The sequence below is a fragment of the Chrysochloris asiatica genome, unplaced genomic scaffold (genome assembly GCF_000296735.1).
Source record: "Chrysochloris asiatica unplaced genomic scaffold, ChrAsi1.0 scaffold00150, whole genome shotgun sequence".
NCBI classification, from domain to species: Eukaryota; Metazoa; Chordata; class Mammalia; order Afrosoricida; family Chrysochloridae; genus Chrysochloris; species Chrysochloris asiatica.
The window spans coordinates 2,284,524-2,309,200 of record NW_006408668.1 but is presented as its reverse complement, the minus strand read 5'-3'; the positions used below and the strand labels follow the sequence as shown (position 1 = coordinate 2,309,200).

The following is a 24,677-nucleotide window of genomic DNA, read 5'->3' as shown; positions in this document are numbered from 1 at the left end:
GAATGAATGTAAAACTAAAGTTCTCCCATGCAAACTATCATATAATTCACAATAAAACATTAAAAAAAAGAATAAATGTAAGTAAGAGCAGGACAGTAGCATGGCGTGATTTGCTTTGTAGAATGAGTGGTCTGGCAGTTGTGCATAGAATGATCTATACAGGGACAAGAGAGGTGGTTAGAAGGCAGGTACAGGAATGGAGCTGAGACATCATGTTGGCACTGATAACACAGTGGCACTGAAGAAAGAAAGATGTGGATTGATTCAAGGCATCTCAGAAGGTAAAATGGAGAGATCGTAGTATTCAGCTGAATTAAGAGTGGGAGGGAGATAGATATCCCAGGAACTTATTCAACTCACTGTATCTATTCATGAGATTAGGTAACTATGGAGGAATAGTGGATGTGAGAGTGAGATCCTGAGTTTGGTCATTAATTGGTTGAATGTGAAGGATGCCCATCTGGAGATGTAGGTAGACTAGACTGTAGTCTAGATGGGTCTGTAGTTTGAAAAAGGATCTGGAGATAAAACATTCAGACGTTGCACTTTGGATAGTAATTGAAGACGTGGGTGTGAAGGAGACTTTCTGGGGAAAGAATATAGAATAGAAAAAGAGGGTGAGAGAAAAGCTGTTACCTAGAATGACTGGCATATTTTTAGATGTATGTGATCCAGTGGGTGGTAGTGTCCTAGACTATGTGGTGACCTTAACTCAGCAGTGGTAACCTTTGTTTGCACATAATGAATTTGAATAGATTGTAAAATATACACATATTAATGCCAACATAAAGGACATAAAGTTTTGCATTTGTCTTAACTTCCCCCTTGTTAGTTTTCCATACCTTACAAAAAATTAACAAGAAGAAAAAGAGACTACATCGATGACTAGTAAATTGTGGACAAATAGTATACAGAAGTGGAGAAAGACTAAGGGTAGCGGTAGGTCTCATTATAAGAAAAACAATCATAAAATGGTAGTGGAAGAGGAAAGAATGTGAATGACTATGAAAAAGCAGAGTTGGAGGGTGGAGGATGAAACTGAAGATAAAATATTAATGTAATGATTTCTTTCTAGCCAAGATCTCATCCAGAACTTTGCATATAGCCACTATGTTAGGAATATTAGATAAAGAGATTTTATCACACAATCTCATTAGTTGAAATGTACACAAAATATAACGACAGTAGTGAACTACCTTGGTAGTTTAGCTTATAGGCTTGCTTTAGCTTTCCTTAACAATTCAATGATTTCTGGCTAATAATGCTTTGATGGAGTGGGATTTTTGTCATATCGTAAGTCTTGTTTTTTTCTTGACTAACATCTTATTGCAAGTCTGTTCTATGCTGTAATTTCTTTACATTATTTTATTGAAGTAGTTGAGAATGTATTCTATGTGATTCTAATGCAATTTTATGTGGACATGATTTCTTAACAGAGAAAATTGAATATGGAGATAGAGTCCCTAAAATTACTTATCCAAGAAACAATTCAATTGAAGTACAACTAGGTAAGTAAAGTCAGTGGAGTAAGGTCCCTGGAGTTATTGAGATCAATATGGGCAGAAACCAGCAGGTCTACAGATCTTAGTGCATTTTTTGAACTTCAGGGATGAAGACAAAAAAATCTCATACAGTGTCCAGCTTTGGACATACCCCAGGTCATCAGGAGAGGCACCATAATAAAAAAACTAGGAGAGATGAAGCCTGGGAAAAATTATGGCATCTAAGGTCTGGCAGTGAACACTCTGGATCTAAATGATTATTTGAATCTGTGTATGTAGAAGCAATGGAAATATATATGTAAGAATTTCTGAAGGAGAAGTTGCAAAATGTAAAATTACAACTCACTAATATTGATCAAGAATTCTGGATTGTAAACTGAAAAGTATATTAAAGAAGTATGAATAGTTATCTAGTCTTTATTTTACAGAGAAAAAAAGGAATCAATAAATACTGCCTCAGTTTGTGATCTAACTTTAGAAAACTGAGCTCAAACTATGTTTTCTTTTTATGACAAGGGAATCATTAGTAAAACATAAACAAAAATTGAGTACCTTCTAAAGAGAACCAAAAGCAAACTAATAATAAAAAAAAAATCCATTGCCAATGAGTTGTAACAGCCCTGCAAGGTTGGTATTTCAAACCCCATAGAGTTTTCAAGGCTTGTGGTATTGTAGGATGAACACTGGACTGTTAACTGCAAGGTTGGTATTTCAAACCGCCCCCCCCCAACTTCTCAGAAACCCTATACAGGGTCTCTATGACTCAGAACTGACTTCATGGCACTTAACAACAACAATAACAACAATCTTTAGGGAAAGACAATGCTACATCAAGACTCAGATTGAGTTGATCATTAAAATCCAATTACTTGTTACTGTCAAAAGATACATATCTACAAAATCAAAAGATTAAAAATACAAGTAAGCTATATCTGGAAAAAGGAGTTCTGGTAGCGTAGTGGTTATGACTCAAGCTGCTAATCTCAAGGTCAGTAGTTCAAACTACCAGCTGCTCTGCGGGAGAAAGATGAGGCTTTCTGCTTCCTTAAAGATTTACAGCCTCGGAAACCCTGTACAAAGTCACTATGAGTTGGAACAACTCCATGGCACATAACAACCAACCATATCTGGAAAAGTTATCAAAAAATAAATCAGATTGACCTTATTAATGCCTGATAATATATTTTTTCAGGGCACAAAATTAAATTATAAATTGAGTTATTTTATAGTAACAAATTATAACGCTTCCCCAAGTAGCAAATTTTATGTTTTAAATAGCAGCACATTTAAATTAAGCTACAATTCAGAGAAATACAAGGTCAGAAACAATTGTTGTGGGAAATTTTAACATATTCTGGCTAAGCAAATAAAGATCAAAGGATTTGAAATAAAAGTAACTTATTTCTTAGCTATCTCTCATAAGTATCTATGAAAAAACTCAAAATTCCAAATGGAAATTGCTTAAATCACATGGTACAATCACAATGAGATAAACCTTGAAATTTACAACTAAAGTTAAAACTGTGAAATATCCCACTCATTAAAAAAACCTGACAACAAAGCCATCTTCCAGTTTTTTTGTTTTCTTGATTAGAGATTAAAATAAAGCATGAATATTTATGAAATAATGATAGTGTATTAAATTTCATGAAATGTGACCAATGCCACACTCTAAGAACTTTATATTTTTCACTATCATCATTACTAAACACAGAAATGATTAAAATATGTAAATTAACCAAATAACTATATAAAAGAGAGCAACTGAAAAGCTCCAACAAAGAAAATGGCAATGATAAAATAAAATAATGAATTTACACATAAAAAAACTAGAATTAATAAATTTGAGTTGGCTCCTAGTGGAAGAGATGAATGGGGGGATACAATAGATCAATAAATAGATAAAGTTCTAGCAAGGTTAATCCCCAAGATGAATTGTTGTTGTTATGTGCCGTGGAGTCGGTTCTGACTCATAGAGACCCTGTGCAGGGTTTCTGAGGCTGTAAATCTTTACGGGAGCAGAAAGCCTCGTTTTTCTCCCGCAGAACATGAAGAGTAATCCAAATATAGAAGACTTAGAAATGCGAAAGCTTACAAAGAGAAAGAGAATAAAAATCTCAATAATAGCAAATTTTGATAAGTCTAAGAATGTATGGATTATGATCTAGGGTGTTCCTAAAAGAAAAATAATTTTAAGAATACAGGGTTGAATAGAATCACAAGACATAATCAATCCAAAAGGTAACAAGGAGAAAAGCCACACATAGGACAAATGCAACAAGTAGAGAGTTGGTTTAAACTCACCAAAATCCAAAACCAAGCCTACTGCCATTAAGTTGATTCCAATTTATAGGGATTCTGTATAGGGATTCTGAGACTGCAAATTTTCAGTCTCATCTTTCTTTCAAGGAGAGGCTGGTGGACTTGAACTGCTTATCTTGTGGTTAGTAGTCCATCCAGCCCAATGTGTCACCAGGGCTCACTCTTATATATCATTAATTACAAAATGGGCTAATTTCTCAAAATGTAAAGATTGTTATTGCATTAAAACAAAACTTCTTTGCTATTGATAAGATCCTTGAAGACACGGATAGAAAATGCTACTATATACTATAAACAAAGTAATGTTAGTATAATCAAACCAACCAGTTTCTATCAAGTTGATTTCTACTGACAGTGACTCCGTGCATTTCAGCATGGAGCTTCAGAACTGTGCTCCATATGGTTTTCAATGATTGTGATCTCTCAGAAGCAATTTCCAGGCCTTTCTTCTGAGGTGCTTCCGAACAGACTCACAAATCATAACCTTTCTTTTAATAGTTGAGCACTTAACCATTTGCTCCACCCATGGACTCTAGTGTTGGTATAATTATACTAATACCATGGTAGAGTTTAAGGTAAAGAACATAAGGGGCAAATATAGATACTTCGTAATGATATAAAGTCAGTTCTGAATCTGTGGATACATAATAACATGGCCTTAAAAAAACATGGATGTGTATACATAATATATATAATTGGTGTTCAATGCTGATGAGTCATTTCCAACTATTCATAGCGGACCTGTATAGTGTTTCCAAAGAATGACTGGTGGATTTGAGCTGCCAACCTTGAGGTTCAAATCGACTTTCGGGTCCAGGGCTTATTCTCCAGTGCCACACCAGGACTTCATGTATATGTGTATAGATATGTATATGTGAATGAACATCTAGATAGATAGATAGATAGATAGATAGATAGATAGATAGATAAATAGATAGATAGATATATGGATGTAGATAGATAGATGATAGATAGATAGATAGATAGATAGATAGATAGATAGATAGATAAATATGTGAATATTTAGGTATATACATACAGCCCATACAAAATTCAGAGTTAAAGCAGACATTGATAATGATGATGTTGACATTGATTTTCCAGTAATGGATAAAACAAAGAAACAAAACACCCAATCTTAATGAACAAAATGTAATAAATGATCTACTATTCAGATGAGTCCTGGTGTGGTGCCGTAGGATAAGCATTCGACTTCAAGGTTGGTTTGAACTGCAAGATTGGTGCTTCAAACTCACTAGACCTTCCTTAGAAACCCTATACAGGGGTGGCTATGAGTCGGAACCGACTTGACGGCACACATCAACAATAACAACAATGTTCAGATATGGAACTCTACACTCAGCTCCTATAGACTACAACTTCTCTTTAAATGTAAATGAAATTGACCATATGCTGGGTCAGAAAACTGACCTGAACAAAATTCAATGGCTTGAAATTATATAGACTACATGCTTTCAAACGAAATTCAATTAGAAATAAATATTAAAAAGAAACTAGAATAAACACATGGATTCAAAAACAAACACATTTAAAAAAATTGTATATGATGCACAGTTCAGAAGAGTAGTAACTATAGAAATTAAAGAATATTTTGAACTGAATCTTAATGAAAGACTACACATCACAACTGATATGTTACAGCCAGATTTGGTAGAGTGCAGCATATCAAATATCTATGAGCTAAATGCTCAGTACTAGAAGTTAGAAGGAGAAACAAAATAAAGCCAAAGAAAATATAGGAAAGAAAAGTTTAAAAGTCAGTAATAGAAAATAATGATACAGAGAATAAACATACTATAGAGTGATTAATAATGCCACAAATTGAATTTGAAAATATAATAAAATTGCTTTTCAGGATTGATCTAGAAAAAGAAGACAGGAATTGAAAAAGAGGGACAGAATTGTAGCTCATATAGGCATTGTACAAATAATAAGAGACTATTCTGAACACCTTTATCCTATATAATTTGAAAGTTTAAGGAAAATGGACAAACTTAGAAAAATCAACATACAGATGGAGACAAGATATTGAATTCATCATATTCATACAACTATTTAAATGAATTCTATAATTTAAATTCTTCCCTCAAACAAAAATTAGATCAAATTGGTTTTATGGGTACATTCTACAAAACTTAAGAAAGAATCACCAATTTTAGACAAATTCTTCCAGAGAAGAAAAATAAGAAAAGCAGCTCTTAACTCACTTTATTATGCTAGTGAAAGCTAGACATCACAACCCAGCAAGGATTATATTGTTGTTGTTGTTAAGTGCCGACGGGTCAGAAGATGAGTCAGTTCTGATCCGTAGCTACTCTGTATAGGGTTTCCAAGGAGCAGTTGATGAGACTGAACTGCTGACCCTGTGGTTCAAACCAACTTTGCAGTCTAGCGCATTAACCCATAGTGCCACACCAGGACTTCTACGCACCACACCAAGATTATAATGTTGTTATTGTTAAATGCCGTCAATCAGTTCCGACCCTTAGCAACTTTATATAGGGTTTTCCGGTGAGCTTGAACTGAAAACCTTGAAGTTCAAATGACTTTGCAATCCAGCGCATTAACTCACAGTGCCACACCAGGACTCATTCCGAAAGGAAAAATTCATGCCAGTTTTAATCATGAATATTCATGACACTTAGCAAATTATTAGCATATTGATTTCAACAGCACATTTAAAGAAAAATACATTATGATTCAATTGTATTTATCCTAGGAATGCAAATTTATTTACTAACAGATGATTTGTCTTTCTTTTTCATATTAACAGACTAAAGGAGAAAAATCATATATTTATCTCTATAGATACAAAAAACACATTTGGAAAAATGGAATCATGATGTCATTATTTAAAAATAAAATTGAGGAAACTAGAAATAGAAGGAAACTTCCTTATCTGATTAAATCTATTTTTTAACACCTGCAGAGAGTTCTCAAAACTGAAATTTCAAACACTTTTCCTTTGTATTGAGAAAGAAGACAAGGGTTCTGTTTATTGTCACTTTTATTGTTCATTGGCCTAGAGTTAAATTGGCCTAGTTAGTTAAATAAAGCAAGAAAAAGGAAAAAGGTAAAAAGATTGGAAATGATAAAATAAAATTGTAATTTTTTTATGATATGATTGTGTTTGTACTCTAAAACAAATGCAAAATATTCATAATAAGTGAACTAAACAGCTTTGTTGGGCTCAAGATCAGTATACAATGTTCAAGGGAGCATATTTGGGTGTCATCAACAAACAAAATGTTAATATATTTAATATAATATTTATAATAACAGTGAATTTAATATAACATTTATAATAACACAATTGATTAAATATTGCACTGGACTGCTAACCACAATATTGGCGATACAAACCCACCAGCCACTCCTCGGAAACCCTATACAAAGTCGCTGTGAGTTGGAACCAACTTGGTGGCACTTAACAACAATAAAAATATTGAATATCTAACAACACTTCTGGTAGATCTCTGGACAGGAATTATTAAAACATCGAGAGAAAGAAGACTTCAATAAATAAGAATCCATATCGTGTTAATAGGAGCTCTGGTAGTGTAGTGGTTACAAGTTGGGCTGCTAACCTCAAGGTCAGTAGTTCGAAACTACCAGCCGACCCATGGGAGAAAGATGAGGCTTTCTGCTCCCATAAAGATTTACAGCCTTGGAAACCCTGTACAGGGTCACTGTAGGTCAGAACCAACTCCACAGCATACCACCACCACCTTATGTGTTTATGGAGTAAAAAAGTCATTAAAGCAAAGTTGCCAGTTTTTCCCAAACTTATCCATATTATTGCTGTTGTTGTTAAGTGCTGTCTAGTGGGTTCCGACCCATAGAGACCCTGTATAGGGTTTCTGAGGAGCGGCTGGCAAGCTTGAATTGCTGACCTGTGGTTCCAGCTGACTTTGCAGTCTAGCACAGTAACCCACAACGCCACACCAGTACTTCAAATTGATCCATAGGTTCAATTACATACCAGTCAAAATCTCAACAGATTTTAGCTTTTTGTAGTTTTATAAGTTGAAGTCCCAGTGTGGCGCTGTGGGTTAATGCATCAGACTTTAAAGCAGTTTGAACTGCAAGGTCTGTGGTTCAAGCTAAACAGCTGCTCCTCAGAAACACTACTCAGGGTCGCTATGGGTCGGAATTGACTCAACTGCACTTAGCAACAATAAAGTTGATTATAACATTTATAAGGACATGCAAAGATTTAGTAATAGTCAAGACACTTTAATAAAGAACTAAATATGAGGACTTATGTTTCCAGATACCAAAAGAAATCTTTGATAATTAGCACAGTCCTGGTTGGTGCTATAGGACAAGCATTGGACAACTAATCACAAGATTGGCAGTTCAAACCCACCAGCCGTTTCTCGGAAACCCTATACAGGGTTGCTATGAGTCGGAACCAACTTGATGACACTTAACAACAAGCTTTGACACAAGAATGGACAATGGAACAGAGGTAGACTCAGACATATACGGCACTTGGTTTGACAAAGTTGTTACGACTGAAGAGTAGAGGATCTGCCATCTTTACACTAAAAGATACTAGATGGTTAGATGTAACATAGAATAAAATCAAACCGCTCATATCTCACATTTCTAAAGATAGTTTCAAGTGTACTGCAACCTTAAGTATGAAATGTTAACCAATGATGTTTCTAGAAAAAAAAAAAATCATAATTTGGGAATTCTTGTTAAGTGCCATCGAATTGGTTCCTACTCATAGCGATCCAGTATAGGGTTTCCGAGGAGCATCTCGTGAGTTTGAACCGACGCTGTAGTTCAAACTGACCTTGAGATCCTGTACTTATCTATAGCACCATACCAAGACTCTTAATTTGGGAGTAAGAAAAGATTTTTTTTTAAAAGAAGAAGATTTACAACACAGTAATCATGAAGGAAAATGTTTGTTAAGTGCCATCAAATCAGTTCTGACTCATAGTGACCCAGTGTAGGATTTCTGAGGAGCAGCTGGTGCATTTTAACCACTGGCCTTGTGGTTAATAGTCCAGTTCTTATCCTACAATGCCACACCAGAACACCAAAGGAAAACATAGGATTACATTAAAAGTAAGAGCCCTGTTTAAGAAAAGACAACAATAAAGAATGAAAAAACAAGCCTCAGAGTTGGAGAACACACTAGCAAAAAGTGGATAAAGATCACTTTATATATCTAGACAAATGACGAACTACAAATCAATAAGGAGAAGGTAACATAATAGAGAGACAGGCAAGTAATTTGGGCAGACAATATAAAAGAGGATACCCAAATAGACAATAAGAAGGTGCTTAGCCAAGTGCAATTCAGGGGCATGCAAATTAAATTCACAATGTGAAACTTACTAGAAACGCTAACATAAAATAACTGACAATATGGTGAATATGTAAGCCAACAAACTGTCATAGACTGCTGGTGGAAGTGTAAACGGGAATAATCGCTTTAGAAAACAGTTCAACATCATCTTTAAAAGTGGAAGATAGATACATAATCTAAGATCTGCCAGTTTTATTAGATAGGTATGTATACCCATACAGAGTCCTTGTAGCATAGCGGGTAATGAGTTGTGCTGCAAACTGCAAGGTCAGCAGTTCTAATATACTAGTCACTCCTGGAGAGGAAGATGAGTCTTTCTGCTCCCGTTAGGATTTTAGGATGTTACAACCTTGGAAACCTTATATAGGGTAGCTATGAGTCAGAACCAACTCCACGGCATACCACCACCATGTGTACCTATTAGAAATATGTATGTGGTACCTCAGAAGTCATGAATGAAAGTTTACGAAGGAGCTCTGGACCTAATTGGAAATATTGAAAACAATTCAAATGTATATATGAAAATAGCAATAGTCCCATATGACCCGTTGCCAGGGAGTCAATTTGTACTCAAAGACCTTATAGCACAGAGTAGAATTGCCCCATAGAGTTACGAAGGCTGTAAATCTTTATGGAGACAGACTGTCACATCTTCTCCCATGGAGTGACTGATATGTTTGAACCTCTGACCTTTTGGCTAGTACTCTAGTGTGTAACCACTGTGTCACCAGGGTTCCTTATAGCAAAGTTGATAAGAAAAAGAAATCATAATATATTCTGTTGTCTGAGTGAAGTATAATTACAGGCAACACCTTGGATATATTTTACAAGCATCATGTAATAGAGTAACAGAAGCAAAAGTGTCCGGATGTATGTATGTTATTGTTTTGTGCCGTTGACTTGGTTCTGACTCACAGTGGCCCTGTATGGAGACTTTGAATCTTCATGGGAGCAGAAAACCTCATCTTTCTCCTGTGAAGAAACTGGTTGGTTGACAATGATGATCTTGTGGTTAGCAATCTTGTTCTTACCCTACAGCACCACTAGTGCCCCGTATGTATATTTATATGTATATGTGCATGGGTGATAAATTAGTAGGGAATGAACAAGTAGGATGGCAGTAGGGTTCTGGCATTATCTTATTTTCTGGATGAGGTTGTATATATATTTGATGTATAATAATTAATCAACTTTACATTTATGTTTTATGCTTTTTTACTATGGTTGGTTGCGGTTAGGTGCTGTCAAGTTCTGATTCATGATGACCCTGTATAGGGTTTCCAAGGAACGGCTAGTGAGCTTGAACTGTAACCTTGCAGTTCAAACTGATGTTTCAGTCCTGCGCCTTAACCCACAGCACCACACCAGGACTTCATGTGTGCATTCTGTTTCTCAACAAATTTAAAATACCACCTAGAATAAAGGACACTCATTGGCACTCATTGAAGTAGACTGTTTAGAAGTATAGTGCTTTTTTTTTTTTTTTTTTAACATGTAGCAGATAGGTGGAATTTATTAGACTCATGAGGCAAAATAAAGTTAAAACATAATTAAATATAATATGTGTGTAGAGGCAGGAGAAGAAGCAGGGGTGAGACCAGGAGAGCACAGTTGGAAAAGAGAAAGATCATTGGAATTAGAGGACAAGAGTTCATGTCTCATTGCTTTCTCAAACTAATGTGTGGCCTCGGGCAAGTCACTCTAGCTATGTGACTTGCCATCTGTAAAATAGGAATGGTAGCATGTCCCATTTTCTGCCCTGTAGGACTGTTGTGAAGATAGGAAGACTAAACAACAAAATATGTATGAAATGCTCTGTGAACTGTGAGGTTCTTCATTAATGTTTCTAAGAGTAGGAGTATTATTCACATCTAGGACATTATGGAAAACGTTTTACAGAAGCAGGTGATATTTGGCAGCATATACATATGTCTTTATAGTAAATATCCAGAAGGCCATTTGTCTCTTATGATTCTCTGTCAGAGGGGGCATCAGTGGTACTATAGGGTTAAGAACAAGATTGCTAACCACAAGGTCATCAATAATACTGGTAGATTGGTATTGACCCAAGGGGATATTTCTGGTAACCAAAAGATATTCAAGACTCAAAAACAAAGGTTTTATTGACCAGGTAATTTTTGGTAGTTATTTCATTTAATATATTGGTGGGTTTGATTTTTACAGGCTCCACCCTTATTGTGGATTGCAATATCACAGACGTGAGAGATAACACAAATCTACGATGCTGGAAAGTCAATAACACTCTGGTGGATAATTACTATGGTGAATCCCAACGAATCAGAGAAGGACTCGAGTAAGTCTTGTTTTCCGGCTTCTTCATCTCAATTAATTTGGCATTATTACTGCCTACCCCCCACCCCACCATTCTCACTGCCTTCTTAGCACTCATTTTAGCTTTGTCTTTCGAAGATCTACTCAGTCCTGGTTCACAATGGGTATTATACAGCCAAGCAGCTGGTTCAAAGAATTCACTGCTGCAAATTCCACTGCTAGCCTTGTACTAGGCAGATGATGTGAAGCATGAAGAATGGTGTTAAAGCAATACGATCAGTTTCTCTCAGCTGCTAGTTAAAGCTAGTCTCATTTTCATTTAGTTATGGGTCATAGGCATTCAAGAGTTAAAGAGCAAATTAAGCAAAAGTACAGAGATAGAACATGATCATTAACTAATTGAATGGTATGGAGTCTTGGGGTAATTAAAATGGCTAATAATTATAAGGTTGGAAGTTCAAGTCCACCCCAGAGGTACCTTGGAAGAAAGACCTTGTGATCTACTTTTGAAAACCCACCCATTGGAAAACTTATGGAGCACAGTTAGTTCTACTCTGACATACATAGGGTAGCCATCACTGGGATCAGTGTTAATGGCAACTGGTTTACTTGTTCATTCAGTGGTATAAACAATAAGAATGAAACAACAGGACAGAAGAACTAGTGGTGTGCCTTGAAGGGTCTTGTTGTTGTTGTTAAGTGCCATCGAGTTGGTTCTGACCCATAGCGACCCTGTATAGGGTTTCCGAGGAGTGACTGGTGAGCTTGAACCACCGACCTTGCAGTTCAAACAGCTTTGTAGTCTGGCTCATTATCTCACAGTGCCACACCAGGACTCTGCCTTGAAGGGTAGTACATTAGGATAAGACGAGAGGAATAGGGGATGACCTGGTAGGGCTGAAGATGTTATCTACAGATAAAAGAAATACACTTTCTTGTCACTTTCCAGAATAAAGTATAGAATTGGAACTATTCAGTTGACAGACTTCAATTAGCCACTTTAGTGAGCTGTTCTTAGAGGAAAATGATGGTCCAAACTGTTCTCTAGGAAGTAATTGTATTCTCCAGAATAAACATTATAAAGTATGTTGGTAAATATGATTCATGCATTAATAACTGGTTCTATTCTTTTGCAGATCATGTGTACCATTAGAACAATACAATAAGTACACAGTAAACATAACTTTCCTTGAAGTGAAAATGGAAGATTATGGTCGCCCTTTTGTGTGTCATGCTGGCGTATCGGCAGCATACATTGTACTAAAGCTCCCAGGTAATGTTCCAGTGGGTTTAGCATGTTTAAAAGGATGATGAGGAAACACATAAAAGAGATGTGACATTAAATGTTTAATGTGAGGCAACAGAATAGTACTACATTGTTAAGTACTATTGAGTCAGTTCTGACTCATAGTGATCCTGTATAGGATTTCTGAAGAGTGGCTGGTGGGCTTGAACTTCCGGCCTTGTAATTAGCAGTCCAAAACTTAGCCTACAGAACCACACCAAGACTCCAGTGTTACACTGTTGTTGGTAAATGCCGTCAAGTCGGTTCTGACCCATAGTGACCCTGTATAGGGTTTCTAAGGAATGACTGGTGAGCTTGAACCGCTGACCTTGTGGTTCAAACTGACTATGCAGTCCAGTGCCTCAATCCACAGTGCCACACTAGGACTCCAGTATTACATAGAGAAGCTAAATATGAAATTTAGTGAAAAGCTGACGCAGTGTCTTAATAATGTTCTTGGAGTGAGGCTGTGCTTTTATTATAGTATACCCTGAAAATGGAATCCTGGTGTGGCACTGCAAGATAAGCACTTGACCAAAGGTCAATTTGAACCACAAGGTTCAGTGGTTCAAACTCACCGGCTGCTCCTCAGAAACCCTATACCGGGTCACTACTGGTCAGAACCAACTCGACGGCACTTAACAACAACAAATCCTGAAAATGCTATATTCATATATGCTTTATGTAACAGAAGTCTTGAAAAGAGACATTTTTTGACCATTAAGCCTGATTTCTCAACTTTTAAAACTATTTGCCTATGGTTTTACGCTTTTAGAAAGTTAATTATAAATAATTCTATGTGAATAAAATGCATATACGAGAAGGTTTCAAAAAGCTAATGGAAAAATGAAATTTAAGTTAATGGGATTTTTCTATGAACTCTTTAAAGACCCCACTTGTATTTATTTTTATAATATAACTTTAGAAGGAGTCTTGGTGTGGCGCTGGAGGAGGGCGTCAAACTCAATGAATGTACACATGTACTACTCTTCAAATGGTCCAGAGTTTATTGATTCTCTGTTCGAGATCATAAAGTCAAAGAATAGAGAGTGAAGAGGAAAATTATAATATTAAGAAAACAACTCTGAATTCATAACATACCAGTGAAGAGAGTATGAAGTACCTTGTAGAATGCTGAGCTGTGGTTCCCCAAGACAATGTGTTTTAAATTCAGTGACTCTCATTTTATTTATTTATTTTTAATTTAGGCACATGCAAGAGCAGAGGGTTTGAATTTGCCAATGTCCCTTAATGCTAAGTTAAATCCTAATTAAAATCCCACTAGAACTGTTTTTAAGGAGCTCTGGTAGCGTAGTGGTTATGAATCGGGCTGCGAACCAAAAGGTCAGCAGTTTGAAACTACCAGCTGCTCTGCGGGAGAAAGAGGAGGCTTTCTGCTCCCATAAAGATTTACAGTCTGTCTCAGAAACCCTATTCAGTGTCGCTATGACAGCACTTAAAAACAACAACAAGAGAACTGTTTTTGCAGAATTTAACATAAAGCTTTTGCTCCAGGGCTGCCGAATGAATGTGGCAACTGTGCCTTTTCCCCTACCAAGTTCTTGACCTGAGGCGTGTCCTTCACCTCTGCCAGAAATGCATGCAGCAGCCTGTACTTCCAAGCTTAGTTAACACAGTGATGCTGTAACAAAAATGCCAGAAATGACTAGCTTTAAAGAACAGAAATTGTATTCTCACAGTTCCAAATTCAGGGCATGACCATTCTTCTTTGTCTATTTCAGCTTTGAAAAACCAAAACTGTTGTCGAAGTCCATTTGGTTCTCACTCATGGAGACCCTATAGGACAGAACTGCTTCCTAGAGTTCCCAAGGCCACAGTATTTACTGAAGCAGATTGCTATAGCTTTCTGCCACAGAACAACTGGCTTGTGTCCCCTGAGCCTTTTGGTTAGCAGCTGAATGCTTAACCATTGAGATGTTTTAGTCCCCTTCAAAAGCCCATTTCCTGGAGTTTTTTCCTACTAATAGTAACCCTAAAAGACAGGGTAGAACTGCCCCATAGGGTTTCCCAAACTGTAAATCTTTATGGAAGCAGGCTATTTAATTTTCTCCTGAGGAGTGGGCTTGAACTGCTGACCTCTCCATTAGCAGCAGAGTGCTTTAACTACTGCACCACCAGGGCTCCTATTTCAGTTTGCAGTAACTTGCAGTCCTTGGAGTTCTTTGGCATTCCTCTCTTTGTCCTCTGTGCATGTCTCTGCGTCTAGTCTAACCTTTTAGTAACTCCCGAGCAACTAGCTTTAGGATTCACTCAATTCTGCTCTGACCTCATTAGCATATCAGAAGAAAACCCCTATTTCCAAGAGGTTAGGATTTCAACACATTTTGGAGGACACAGTTCAATCCACTGTGGCCCTTAACTGCCTTACCTGAAAAGTGAATACACTACATCTCCATTCTTCACCTTGGACCTATGCAGAATGCTTTCTGATTGCATCAGGTGGAAGGGACTTTATGTTCATCTTCCACCCCTGTCCACTTTTTCTCTTAATGGCTTTTCTGTATCATAGAGTGTCACTATTGATCACGTTTCCCCCAGTGCATCTTGTTCATCCTATTTCTCTCTTTGGTACATCTAGACAATTCTTGAAGTATCAACATTTGAAGTGCTGCTCTTCCTGCATTCTTGTCCATGATGCTATTCCTTACTCTCAGGGCTCCAATTAACATCCTCATCCAGGTGGAAGTTCTAAATCTCCAAATGTATTCTCCGTTCTCAAGTAGCAGTCAAGCAATGCTGACTGCCCACTAGACCACAGATTAATCTCCCAAAGCCTCTTAATCCACGATTCCATGTTTCTCACTTCCAAATTATTCAAAATCTGGGAATCATCCTAATGGCTCCATCTTTCTCCAGCATGCCTTACATCCAACTGCTTGCCACATTCTGTAAACTCTTCCTGCACACGGACAGTCTGCTGTATCTGTCCTTCCTTTCTACTCCCATTGGAAGGTAGATACTGGGGTGGTTACGAACAAGGACTTTAGGGTCAGGATCCAGGTTTATATTCGAAGTCTACCATTTATGAGTTGTGTGAACACGGATCTGTTACTCAACCTCTCTGTGCTCATTTCCTTCTCTATAAACTGAGGATAATAATAATACCTTCCATTCAAGATTGCTGTTGGGATTAATTGGGGTTTATCTTTTTACTCTTTGATTGTAAAATATAATGCATAAACTCACATTTTCTAGATAGCTAGGAAAGAACATACAGATTATATGTACCATATAAAAATAATTATATAGCAAATCCTAGATTAAGAACAAGAATATTATAAGACCTGAAGAGTCTCCAAATGCTTCTTGATTACAACCTTTTTTCCTTTCTTTAGATAACCATTGTACTAAGTTTTAGACTAATAATTTTCTTGCTTTTCTATGAAAAGTAGATTTTCCTTAAAATATAGCTCAATTTGACCTGATTTGAAACTTTGTGTAAAAAAATTTATAGTGTGTTTCCTTTGATGGTATGCTTCTTTTCTCTAGTGGCATTGTAGGGTAAGTCCTGGACTGCCAACTGCAATGTTGACAGTTCAAATCCATCAGCTGTTCTATGGGAGAAAGGTGAAGCTTTCTGCTCCTGTAGATTTATAGACTTGGAAACCCTATGTAGTGTTGCTATAAGTCAGAATTGATTTGAGGGCCATGAGATGAAATGGTTTTTCATTTCTTACATGCAAAACATGAATTGGTGCTTCAATGATGTAGGATGTAGCTTTGAACAGCCACGTTAATTTCTGAATTGCATTTCACTGAATAGCCAGGCCAAAATCGATCCATTCTACTATAGACTGGAGTCTGGGTGTGGCGCCGTGGGCTAGTCAGACTGCAAAGCCATTTGAACAGCAAGGTTGGTGGTTCAGGCTCAGTAACTGCTCCTTAGAAACCCTATACAGGGTCGCTATGGTTCGGAACCAAACTTGATGGCACTTAACAACAACTATAGACATACGATCATTTGACTTGTGCCTCCTTTGAGGCTATAACAATTCATGCTGCTGTGAAAATTCCTGCATTTGTATCCTGGTAATCATGTGAAAGCAATCTTCCCTGATAAATCTCTAGGAGTGGGATTGCCAGATGAGAGCCCATCTTTAACTCTTCTATGTAAATGCTGAACTGTTCTTTAATGTGATTGGAACAATGCATGCTCTTTAATGTGATTGGAACAATGCATGCTCCACACTTAACTAGGAGAGTATGAGAGAATTAAATGAGACTAAATTTGCTTTGCAAAGTTTGTCACTCTGTAAACTCTACAAAAAGGTTGGTATTTTCATTATGATGGTCAAGCCTCTCTCCATTATTAAGTGCCAGTTGGATAATTATGAGAGTTTTCTCAATAGTTGCCTCAAAATTTTTCTATGGTTCAAACTAGTCTATCAAATGTAGTGGAAGTTGTCTCCCCCAAGGAAGGCTGTAACTCTGCCACCCCCATGCCTGGGTATTCAATACCACTTCCTCAGCTCTGGACTGAAGGTGGCACATAAGGGCCTCCCTGATGTAACTTTTCACACTCACTTCCTGTGCAGAACAGAGTGAGATCAGGGTCAAAGGTGAATCTCCCTTGGGCCAGAAATCAAGAGATCATATTCTGACAAAGGAGGTAACTTAGCAGAGGTATTCATTTAAACTTAACAGTTTAATTTAGACCAAGCAGTACTATGACTCTGTCTTTAAATACCTTGAAACTAGGCATTGACTTCGCGTCTTTGTAATATAGGTCTGTTCTTACATTCTTTTCCAAGACAAGCCTGTTTTGACCATGTTGAAAATCTGCTTTGATAGGTATTTTCGTCTATTTCCTTACCTAGCTCAGCAATGAAATTTTCAACAATGTCAGCGTCAGTGCTCCTTGTTTCTGCAGCTATGCATCTGTATGTATATACTTGAAGTGATGAAGCCAGCCCTTGCTGGCAGTAAGTACTTGTGTTAATCTTCTCCTTGTTCCTTCAGGTTCCAGAAAGGCTGTGTGCTTTCGTTTGGATCATCAGTCACTTCATAGGGATCCTTTTCTGGATTTGGTATTCTATCCAAAATCAACAGCTTCTCTGTCTCCTGGATTGGCTCTTGACTCATCTTTGTTAAAATTGTCAATTTTATGCCAATTGCTCCTTGAACTACTTCTAAAATCCTAGTCTTATCTCTAATGATTGTCGAATGAGACAGCCCTTCCTCATGCACTATTTCACAGACTCCATTTTAATTTATCCAGGCCAAGAACACTCCTCACCTTCTTTGAATTAGAGCTCCCAGTGGCATGAATTTTTTGCTAGACATTTCCTTAAGAGTATGTTGTTGTTAACTGCTGTCGAGTAGGTTTCGACCCATAGCGACCCTGAACAGGGTTTCCGAGGCTGTAAATCTTTATGGGAGCAGAAAGCCTCGTCTTTCTTTCAATGGATCAGCTGGTAGTTTCGAACTGCTGACCTTGCGATTCACAGCCTGATTCATAACAACTACGCTACCAGAACTCCTTGTTAAGGATATGTTGTTGTTGTGAAGTGCCATTGAGTCGGTTCTGACCCATAGCGACCCTGTGTAGGGTTTACGAGGAGCAAATGGTGAGCTTGAACTGCCGACCTTGCAGTTCAAATGGCTTTGCAGTCTGGCGCATTAACCCACAGTGCCACACCAGGACTCCGTATAAGCAATGTAAATATGACAGTTACAGAAACTTGAACAACTTGGCTTCACATTAACTGTTGTTTCTATAGTATAAAACGCTGAATAAGATCATACCACAGGCCTGATCTACAATGAAGTCCTGGTGTAACGCTGTAGGATAAGCATTGGACTGCTAAACTGCAAGGTTGGTGGTTCAAACCCACCAGCTGCTCCTCAGAAGCCCTATACAGAGTCACTGTGAGTCGGCACTGACTCGATGGAACTTGGCAACAATAACACAACACAATGGAGTCCATGTCACAGTCCTACCAGCTGTCATACAGCTGTTGGGTGTGTGTGCAGTTCAGTTGTCCTGTGCTGTTAGAATTGAGCATTGCCCAACTTTCTGTCCGTTTCGACTCCCAACACTGACGACTTCATTGTAGACCAGGCATTCCCTTGCTAGAGGACAGTGTTCAGAACAATGAATCATAACATTGTGTATCTGTAAGTGAACATCTGAGAATTACAACAGCATAAAATTATGTGCTGTAATGCTGCATGAATCGTGTACATACTACCAATGTTAAGATGTGAAAAAAAAAAGGGAAAAAATAAACTATGGATGGTTGTAAGTGAGGTTTTTAACTAGAATACGTTGTAAGTCAGAGACTGTACTAATTTATCAGTACTAACTATTTGGAAAGGAGCTCTGGTAGCACAGTGGTTACGAATCAGGCTGCAAACCTCAAGGTCAGCAGTTCGAAACTACCAGATGTTACGTGGGAGAAAGATGAGGATTTACAGCCTTGGAAACCCTGTACAGGGTAGGGTCACTATGAATCGGAACCAACTCCACAGCACATAACAACAACAATTAATTATTTGGAAACACCTGTGTCTAGAAAGATTCTGAGGCAAATTCCAGGCTCAAAGGAACTAATTTTACTATCAACTGTTGTTAAATGCCATAGAGTTAATTCCAATTCATAGCTACCCTGTATAGGGTTTCCAAGGAGTGGCTGGTGGCTTTGAAGCACTGACCTTATGCTTCAAACTGACCTTGTGGGCCTGTGCTTTATCCCACAGGGCCAAAAAATGTTAATTATCCATTTCAATTAATACCTGCCAATCATGTTGGAAGAGGGAGGGGCCACAAATCTCCTTTGTTTTTGGCCCCTTAAGAGACCTTACTACCAACAGTCATCTCACGTCCTACATGAAATTTATTTTTATACCTGCTTACTATGTTTTGTTTGCCCTAAGTTTTTAGGAATGTGAGCCTCTTGGATACAAGCTGCTTGTTGGTTTATATGGGGGCAGAGCTGAGGTTACAGCTTCTCCACATGACTTCCTTATTTTTGTTGAAGACATCTTCAGATTAGATTCGTATTTCATTGGTCTGAACAGGGTCACTAACTGGCTGTTGGGACTGGTGTACCCTTCTGTACACTCTGTTAGAGTCAATGGAGAAAAGAGATGGAGAGCACAGCTCAACCGCAAGGACGTGTTAATTCAAGACAGACCTGGGAGGGGCTTGCTGACCAGGGCCAGAGGCCTCCTCCCACACGGGCTGAGGGTTTTTATGAGGGCCTTGGGAGGGGGTGGAGCTTAGAATGGGCTAGCTGTGAAGGAGATGGGCTTTTGTGAGGTCTTGCCCAGGGGTGGGGGTGGGGTAGAAATTAGATGGCGTCCTGGTGTGGCGCTGTGGATTAATGAGCCAGACTGCAAAACGGGTTGAACTGCAAAGTCGGCGGTTCGAGCTCACCAGCTGCTCCTTGGAAACCCTATACAGGGTCGCTATGGGTCGGAACCGACTTGATGGCACTTAACAACAACTGGCACAAGGAGTCCTGGTGTGGTGGGTTAATGCGTCAGACTGCAAAGTCCTTTGAACTGCAAGGTCGGTGGTTCAAGCTCACCAGCTCCGTGGAAACCCTATACAGGGTCACTATGGGTCAGAATCCACTTTACGGTACTTAACAACAACAGCTGGCATAAAGAGTTCTGGTGTGGCACTGTGGGCTAATGCGTCAGACTGCAAAGTTGTTTGAACTGCAAGGTGGATGGTTCAAGCTTATCAGCTCCTCCTTGGAAACCCTATACAGGGTCGCTATGGGTTGGAATTGACTCTATGGCACTTAACAACTGGCACAAATGAGAAATTGAAACTTAAGGAAGACACACATTTCAGTCAGTTTTGGCGGCTGCTCTCAAAATAGCTGTACTCAGGCTGCCTCACACTATCAAATCACTTGTTGTCAACTAGCATCTCTGTTTATGGGCTCCCGGTAGCATATGGCCTCAAATGGCAAATATCACCTTTGATAGGACCTTCAACTGGGCATCTGCTCTGGCCATCAGGGAGGGTCTCCTTTATTTCTCTTTCCAAGTCTCCAATCCAGCCTAGTTGCTGTCGAGGTGACTCCCAATCATGGTGACGTCATTAGTATCGCAATAGACCTGTGCCCCATAGGGTTTTCAGATGACTCAAGTTCCAGAAGAAAAGTTTCTTCTGAGAATTTTCTTGATGAACTCAAAGCACCAACCTTTCCATAAGCAAGTGAACACGTAATCATTTCACTATCTAGGGACTTCTTAAGACCCATTGTTGTTGTTGTTAAGTGCTTTAGAAGAGTCCTTAAGACTCTGTTTCCAGCTTTAGTTCATTTGCATAGCAGAGTGGATCAGCTCTCCTGAATACAATGAACAATCAACCCATAAATTTTAAGGGATCCCTTCTATTTACTTGGAGCCCTTCCTGGTGTGGTGCTGCAGGATAATGGATAATGCACTGGACCAAAAGGTGAGTTTGAATAGCAAAATTGGCAGTTCAAACCCACCCAGCTACTACTCGGAAATAGGATCACTATACATACAGGGTCACTATAAGTGAGAACTCAATGGCACTTAACAACAAAACCTGTCTACTTACCAGGGGCTTTTTGAATCCCACAAATCCTATAGGTATGTTATTTTCCTCCTGACAGTGTACAATAGTGAGATATGTAAAGTATACATTAAAGGTTCTAGACATGATTACATTAAAAAAGAGAGGCGGCCTTGTTACTCCCAGAATTAATGATAACGAAAGCAGAGAGATGGCAAAGAGGATGGGAAGGACGGACAAGTCAGGCTAATGCTTAGAAGCTACAGATTCTAACAAGTACCCAGGATTGGGTTGGGTAACAATGTGCAAATCACTGAAGCTGTTTTGTGACTATGCTGGGAATTATTCAGTGCAGTATTTTTTTAAGCACCAAATGTGTTTTTAGTTATTGTGCTTTATTGTGTCATGGATTTAATGGGACAAAACAGTGAAATGAAGAAACTGGTTTCATTATGTTCACAGCATTGTGCGTCCTTGGGAAGTGATGAATAAACTTTGCAATGGTTGTTAAAATAAATCAAAGTGTTGTGAAGGGTTAGAGAAAAGAGAGCCATCCCCCACACCCTCGCTCACTCTCCCTCACTGTCTATTTGGGACCAGGGAAGTGGCGGAAAAAGTGGGTTATGAAGTGGGCTGTGAAGAATGGGAAGGATTTTCATTCTTTTCTCTTCCTTTTTTTCTGATTTCCTGGGAGGCAGGAGGTTTATGGTTGTGGTAAGGCAGACAGCTGGATTGTTCCTCTTCTCTGATGTGTAGGAACATGTTTTCAGAACTTGTTTTCTGGAACAAGTTCCAGAGCAACTGGTTCTGCTCCTTGGTCATTTCCTGCCCCACCACTTCTGCTCATAATTGTTCTGTAATGCGCTCACGGACTAGAGTAGGAAGTAAACAGCCTTTCTAAGAGCTTGTCTCTCTGGTAGACACCAAACAGGGACTGTCCTGGCTCCGAGAGAATTACTTAGGAGTCTGGCTCTCAGACCATTTATGGAACCAGCAGAGATAACCCCAAGGGTAGGCAAAGGATCACTCCTTATTTCGAACAGGAGTGCTGATATTCAATTTAGCTCACTAGGAGAGCTGTTCCAACAGTGGTTATTAATCAAGAGCATGCAGCAGAATCACTGGAGGAACTTTCCAAATGAAACGCACTTAGTTCCCAACTTTGAGAGGCTGGTGATGGTGTTGGAAGGTCTGGCCATCAGTATTTTGAAAGCAGTGCTAGCATGACAGTGAGCACAGCTGCAGGGACTTGAGAATTTTCCTTTCCCAGATGCCCAAGAGCTCAGAAGTTGTTTCCCCAAATTCTTTGTCAAGAGTGGATTGTTCTAGAACATTACCTGTGATTTAGTGGGAGAAAGATGAGGCTTTCTGCTTCCACAAAGATTTAAAGCCTGGGAAACCCTATATAAGATGGCCATGAGTTGAAACCAACTCAGCAGCACTTAACCATAATTTAGGATTTAAGCTCAGAGACTATTGACACAATGACCTTAGCACTTTGACATTTTCTCTTGGCATTTATAATATGTTCTGTAATTGTAAATGACATAACGGACTCTCTCTCTTGCTCTTTTATGTTTTGCTGTTGTTTTAGCTCCAGATTTCCGAGCTTACTTGACAGGAGGTTTCATCGTTCTGACAAGTGTGGCTGTGTCCATAATGTGCATGTACAACATTTTTAAGATTGACATTGTGCTTTGGTATCGAAGTGCCTTCCTTCCAACTGGGACCAAAGATGGTAAGTGTGGGTAATCACTGAGAGATAACTCACCATGGGCATTTGCTCATTCATGCAGTCGTTTCAAATACACATTTCCATATTTTACTAGTTTCCTTTTTTTCTGTTGCTGAAAGATTTTGAGAAAAGAATCTTTCTGGAACTTTCAGATCAATTATTTTCTGTGCTTATGAGCATTCTTCCCTCAAATAAGACTTGCAAGGTGTTGTTAGTTACCACTGAGTCGACTCTGACTCAAGGTGACCTTATAAGCAATACAATGAAACAATGTCTGGTCCTGCATCTTCCTCACAGTTCCTCATTTGGTCAATCCATCACATTGAGGGGCCCCAGGACCCTTGTGTAACCAAACACGATGTCCTCGTCTAGTGATCATCCCTTCTGATGAATGTCCGGAGCAAGTGACTCAGGCAATGCTTTGTATGCTCCATAATTTTTGTGTGGACTGACTTTCAGAAGAAGATCACCATGCCTTGTTTGCTAGTGTATCTAGTCTGAAAGCTGCACTGAAACCTGTCAATCATGGTGACCCGGATGGCATTTGAAATGCCAGTGGTATAGAGTTTCCACCATCACAGCAACATACAAACAATCACAGTTCATCAAACTGACAGATAGGCACAAGTGTGGAGTATTGTCATCAAGTGAATATTTGCTAGGCAGCAGATGATAATTTTCTGGGTCCCTGTGTAAATTTTTAGGAGTATAACCTTTCAGGAGCGCTGGTAGCATCGTGGTTATGAGTCAGGCTACTAACATCAAGGTCAGCAGTTCGAAATTACCAGCTGTTCCACAGGAGAAAGATGAGGCTTTCTGTTCCCATAAAGATTTACAGCCTCAGAAAATCTATACAGGGTTGCTATGAGTTGAAACCAATGCCACGGCACACAACCAACCAACCAGGGTAACCTGGAGTTCTGGTGTGAGGCTGTAGGGTCAGCACTGGACTGCTAGCCACAAGGTCTTTGGTTCAAACCCTTGGAAACCCTATACAGGATTGGTATGAGGCGAAACCAACTTGATGGCACTTAACAACAAAAGTATAAACTTCTTGACAGGTTTTCATGCCTACTGGTGCTAGCAAAAGAGCAACTTTTCTCCTGGAGCAATGTGGTTGAGGCCTGAGCAATTGCGCATGAGATCTGACAAGTTTATAATCTGAAGTGCTCAAGTGTCAGAGACAGATTGACTTGAGCAATTTCATTTACTCACTGTGTGATGCCAGAGGTGTTGCTTGCTTTTCATCTATTTCTTAGCTGACATAAAAGGGAGAGCAATGTTCAAAATACCAACTGAGAGGGAATGAGTCTTCACACCAAGTATCAATCCTACCCCCTCTGTATACAGGGTTGATAGGGATGGGCACCTTAGATATTGGCTACCTAAAATGATGGGGTGATAAAGGCACGAAGTAACTGGCTTACAAATTTTCAAGAGGGAGTTTAGTTTAAGAGTGTGCAGAGGAAGATAGAGTCCCCACTAAATAGTTCTCATCTTGTCTAGATGGGTCTGGTGAAAAGAGATGGGGATAAGATTCTTATGACTCAAAGTAAGTAATTGTTATCATGACAACTTGCAACTGTCACAACTCTAAAGGTAGAAGTTTTGTAACAAAAAGTGGGGAGTAGTTAATTTTATAGTCCAGAAACAGAGGACCCTAGGACCATCAA

The 24,677-nt window shown here is 38.7% G+C and overlaps 1 protein-coding gene across 1 annotated transcript in view; it reads left to right on the top strand.

Annotated features, from left to right (window-relative positions):
- Nucleotides 1-24,677, top strand: part of IL1RL2 (interleukin 1 receptor-like 2) — a 64,408-nt gene that overhangs the window by 21,861 nt on the left and 17,870 nt on the right. Inside the window, exons 6-9 of the mRNA XM_006870764.1 lie at nt 1,437-1,508; nt 11,356-11,485; nt 12,600-12,736; nt 22,864-23,007. Of these exons, the coding sequence (XP_006870826.1) occupies nt 1,437-1,508; nt 11,356-11,485; nt 12,600-12,736; nt 22,864-23,007 (483 nt within the window). The remainder of the gene's footprint in view (nt 1-1,436; nt 1,509-11,355; nt 11,486-12,599; nt 12,737-22,863; nt 23,008-24,677) is intronic.